The 5331-nt window shown below is 35.2% G+C and overlaps 1 protein-coding gene across 2 annotated transcripts in view; it reads right to left on the bottom strand.

Moving 5' to 3' along the window:
- Positions 1–12: 12 nt before the first annotated feature.
- LOC108037935 overlaps positions 13–5331 on the bottom strand; it is a 30354-nt gene continuing 25035 nt past the window's right edge. The window contains exons 11-12 of one of the 2 annotated variants that reach the window (XM_044459476.1): positions 5079–5186; positions 13–429 (exon numbers count right to left, since the gene is read on the bottom strand). In XM_044459476.1, the coding sequence (XP_044315411.1) occupies positions 250–429; positions 5079–5186 (288 nt within the window). In that variant the 3' untranslated portion in view covers positions 13–249. The remainder of the gene's footprint in view (positions 430–5078; positions 5187–5331) is intronic. The other variant, XM_044459477.1, reaches the window with a different exon arrangement.

The raw sequence follows: 5331 nt of genomic DNA, 5'->3' as shown, positions 1-5331 counted from the left end.
GGCTTGATTCAATTTGAATGGGAAAACAATTACCAGTTTTGATATATTTTTTTTGTTTATTCAGTTTTTCAGTTTTTGCATAATTTATACATAGACATATACATTTATATAACATAACACACACATGTACAACTAAACAATAGGTTTCGTTTATCAAATTTATGTTTCTCTTTCTCCTTTCGCATTTTGGTTTATTAATATCACTCATACGCCACGTGTGGCAGGTCAGAGAATTGGGTTGGCAGTCCATCAAGTAGCGTCGGACGTTTCGTCAACCAGCTGCTGTGGCGGACTTTTCCCATTCCCATTTCCATTTGCTTGTTGTTGCTGCTGTGCCGGTGGTTCCGCCTTCTCCTCCCCCATATTGACGGTGGTCTTCGAGGCGTGCAACTCCGTCTCCTCGGGAATGACCTTGCGACCCTCCTGATCCTAGGAAATAGTAAAAAAAATGCAAATAAAACACACATGTGAGTGACTTTTTTTTTAACAAATATGCTTTTGCCATGCCAAATGCTAAATAAATAGGGTAAATACAACAATTAGGTCATGCCAAAAACAGTATAACTACATATAGTAGTAGTAAAAATTTGGTAAGTATGATTTAGTGAAGTTGTACTGTATTCGCTGCGGCATAAGTAAATACACAAACACACACATCCATTCGCATACATGCAATTAGCAATTAAAAAGGTAAAATGCATGCAAAAACCAATTCCATAACGAGCATAAAAATTAACCAACCAATTCCAAGCGCAATGAAAACAAAAGCACCAAAAAAAAAATGAAAATGAAAAAAGGAGCGGATAAAACCGCCATCGTGTTGTGCAGTGTAGAGTGCTATTTACAATTTACTCACTCAACTTGCTTTTAGTTTTTCCCTTTGCGCCCTCAATGGATTTCCATGCACATGCGGGCAAGTATAATCAACATGCATGCTAATTTGAGTTTGAACATGAAATTTAAGTGGCCGATAAATTATATTTAATGGAGTTGTTGGCTTGGTTCGATGGTTTAAAGAGGATTCTAGATGTATGCGTTTCACATAATGAACCTGTTTACAGCCGTGCTTGTAAATCCCGTGAAAAGCTTGCTAATCAAACAGGATTCTAAAGACTCCATTGATTTCAATTAATCAGTTTGATTAAAATATTTGATATTTATATTTTATAAATATATTGCGAGATAGCTACGCTAAATTAAATAGCACAATAAATTTAAAAGAATATTTGCCTTATTTTTAAATAAGAAAATATAAATAAAATATATAAAATTTTTTAATTAAAAAAGCCCCATCCAATCATTTGAGAATCGATACATCTAAATTACAAAAAAAGTACAGGAACGATTTATTTTAAAGTAAACATAAATCATATGTTATACTGTAAATATAAAGATTTCAATATTTATTTTCAATTTAAAACAAATCTTTTATGGTACTATTTTATCTTGATTTGGCCCTTTAAAACCACTCCATAATTATTTCCTATCGTGTCTTTAAGAGGGTATGTTACTATTATGGTCCTCAGCGCCCCCATTCGAATTTCAAATGACGATTTCGTTATTCCCCTACTCAATTCTCGATTCCATAAGCATTCTGCCTGAGTTCGCTTCACATATGCACGAATAAACGAATAAACGCAGCAGTTGCATTGAAGTTGGTGTTTTTCTTTTCTTTCCTTTTCTTTTTTGTTTTTGTTTTATTGTCGAAAGGCATTTCCGCGTCATCAAACTTTTTGGATAATTCGCCAGGCATCGAACGTAGTTTGCTCGTTGTTTGGCTTTTTATTAAAAAAGTGTTGGGGTGGGTGAGTGTGGTGGTCTGAAAATGCACCGGCCTTGCAGTTGAATGCACAAAAGTTTTCCAACAAACTCACCCACACAAACAAGTACACCTCTGTATAGAAATGCACATCTTAAGTGCCATGTGTGTTGAAGAACGGGAGGAAACTCAGAGGAAAATGGAGGCAACATAAAAGGATGCACGCGACGAAAAATTATAAGTTTTTTAAGCTTAAAGGACATTAATTTTTATATTTTGTTTCAATTGATATGCAAGTGCTTTAAAAAATTGTGTTCCTAATAAATATTTTAAGATTTTGTAACTTTATATTCAGCTTATTGAAATTTAACCATTCTACTGTTTTGTTTACAAAAAGTTTATATTCATTGGTTGAATTCATTTTCATATTCAGTTTTTTTAATTTGTTCATGCTTTTTGCATTCCATGTGATTCAATACTTATATGAATTAAACAAGAAATTTTAAAAGAATATTAAATTACGTATCCGTTTCTTTTTGTGTGTTTTTGAAAGTTTTCCTGTGTGTACCTAGAAAAAGAGGGGCAAGAATTTCTATAATGTTCCTGTTCAGTTCATTTTGCGCTGCTTTTGTTTCCATTCCTTTGTTTGGCTTCGAATTGCTCTGTCCTTATGTATTTTTAAGCCCCCCTCAGCCACTACTTTTCCCGCCCCTGTCCTTTGAAGTCGCGTACAATGGGCATTACTTACGCGCAATTTCGCGTTCACTTTTTGTGCGTAATGCTGAAGAAGTTATTGGCCTCGACGGACGAGCTACGTATATGGCTGGCTATAAAGTCGTTTCTGGCCAAAATCAACAATGACAAATGTTGCCAACAGCATCGAATTACGTGGCATTCATTCTGCGATCATTCCCATAAATATTTCTATTTTTTCGTTGCAGTCCTTCCTCTCACACATCGATAAATTGCTTTCATAGAAAAAGAAATAAAAATAATTCCAGCACAAAAAGTGGAAGCAAGAGAAAAGTCTGTATGTATGTGTGTGTGGAGGAAAATGGGAATTTTTCCTAGCTAGAAAGCAGGAGGTAAATAAAAGAGAGGGCAAACCGGAAATCGTCGAAGGAAGTGGAAACATACATTTGTGCAAAAAACACATACACAAAGACGTGTGCCTTGGCAATGCTAAAATATTGAGCATGCGATTGGGATTCATTTCATTCTGCCATATACAAGTTACAGTGGTGCAAAACTAAGGAAACTGCAGACCCGTAATTCATGTATTAGCTTCGGTAAATAAGCCTAAAATATTTAGTTTTCCAATTTACTAGTTTCTCTCTATAATCCACAATCATATTAAATATTTAAAGGGCAGAATATATATTATTAAAGAAATTGTATTTATAATTAATACTTTAAAATAAACTTGTCAGCTGTTTAATAACCCTAAAAAAGTATTATTCTGTTTAACTATGCCAAAAATGGTTAACTTAAAAGAGCTTAGTCAATATTTAAGTAATTTACGTTTATCTTAAACTGTTTACTTTTTTTGATTGATTCCTAAATTAACCCTTTTATTAACTTTTAATTTCACCGAAATGTTTTACCAATGTCGATTGAAAAGTTTGAAATGATTTGCCACATTCGAACAGACGTTGCCTTGCTTCGCCTTGTTTGTTTATCCTATGGCATTGTTGTTCTTTTGCACTCCCCCACCCCCATTACCTGCCACCCAAGCCACCCCCTTTCCCGCCCCCCAAAACACAAACCCCTCCCGTGGTAGGGCACACATTGTTGCTTTTTGCAACAGCTGCCATTGTTATTCCCTTTTTGTCAACTTGTATTAAGTTCAACAACAAATCATTTGGCGTAAAACGTAAACAAAATCAAAGCGCATGAAAAAAAAAACCTTTTAACAATAGAAAATGGGACACTTTTCAAGGTACACAACTTTAAAGGAGGCCAAAAGCGAATGCTAAATGGGATGTGAGTTGATGTGAGGAACCAAGCTCAAATTGCTCGACGAGTGTGCAAAATTAAACTAAACTCAACTAAGCGTTCAGCGAGGAAAAGCCAACAGCGACGGCGGCTTCAGGGGGTTAAGGGGGTCGAAATGGGAGGTGCTTGGTTTTGTGGGTTATGCACATAAAAACAAGTGATGCCCAAAAGTCAAATGGCGCAAGTGCGGGCTTTAATTCAACGAAATAACTTAATGCCCGGATGGCTTGGCAAACTGCGACGCCAGAACCACCATATCCTTCTCCTACTTGCCACTTTCCACCCACCACCCCTCAAAAAAAGCAACCGACTAAAGCTGCAGCGGCAATGGTAGCTGTACATGCCATTGCATTTTTCAGCAGTCCTACACAGAGAGAAAATAGTTCTTTGAAATTCACTAAAGTTATCAAAGATTAAGAATTTTCGGATTTAAGACAAAAACGGATCTCATCTAAATGTAAAAATATTTATCAAATAAAACATTCATACTCCATTTGAATTTCAATTTTACGTAAATAAAATTTTGTATTTTAGAGTTATTATTTATTATTTATATGAGACTTTATTCTTTACCTCCTTTTTAAAAACCAAGGCCATTAAAATACCATAAAAAACCCAAAAAGCTGACCAATTGCTGTGATTAATTTTTCCCAGTGTAGTAGTGCAATATCTTGGCGAACGATGCTGCTGCCTCAGTTGCTTTTGCCACCGCCATGGCCTCTGTTTGTTCGCATTCAGTGCTGCATGCTTTCGGGCGCTTGCATCCCAGAACAAGCGAGTCCTGAAGGACCCAGGACATGCCATGCAGTCGCAGTTACATATGTTTGGGTGCCGAATTACCCTTTGCAGAAGGGTCGCATCGATTGGCTTTAGATTTTTTGCCAATAACATGCGTTCAAAGGAAAAGTACAAAAATTAAGTCGCTCTATAGTTTTTTACGACTTAGTTTTAAATCTTATTAAAATGTTCCTCACATTTCTTAAGCGTTTAAAATTTGAACCAAATGGACATTTAGAAATAACATCATCAAATTGCTTCTAAAAATATCTTTCAGTTAATTTTACTTTTGAGAGAAGACATTAGACTATTTTAAAATATTATTCTTCGCAATGTTTTCTATCAGCTATATTTTATGAGATTATAAATAATAAATACAATTTTATTATTTTTCAAATATTCTTTTTTTTTCTTTTTCATATGTATAAATATTTCTTCAGCAAAGGGGAATTCTGCATTCGATCTTCCATGCTCTCGCTTCAATTCATTTTGACTATTTTTGGTTTTTACTTTTCGTTTTTGTTTTTGTTGGATTCTTGTACATTACCATTAACATGGAGCTGGGTATTACGGATAAATCCACAGCGGGTATTGAAGTTAACAAACCACTTGGATACTTTTTCATGCGGCTGGGAAAAAATGTTGATTCCACGCCCTGTTTGTATGCGAATGGCATTTTTGGCTATAGCATATATTATCCACACATATAGTAAAGGGAGATGCACTCACACAGATACAGACACAGACACACACAAACACCCCCTTTCTCACACATACGAAAATCGAATAGAAAGCTCTCA

Source organism: Drosophila rhopaloa, unplaced genomic scaffold, assembly GCF_018152115.1.
Source record: "Drosophila rhopaloa isolate 14029-0021.01 unplaced genomic scaffold, ASM1815211v1 contig_2, whole genome shotgun sequence".
Taxonomy (NCBI): domain Eukaryota; kingdom Metazoa; phylum Arthropoda; class Insecta; order Diptera; family Drosophilidae; genus Drosophila; species Drosophila rhopaloa.
Note: the sequence above shows the minus strand (reverse complement) of the source record. Positions and strands in the feature narration are given on the sequence as shown.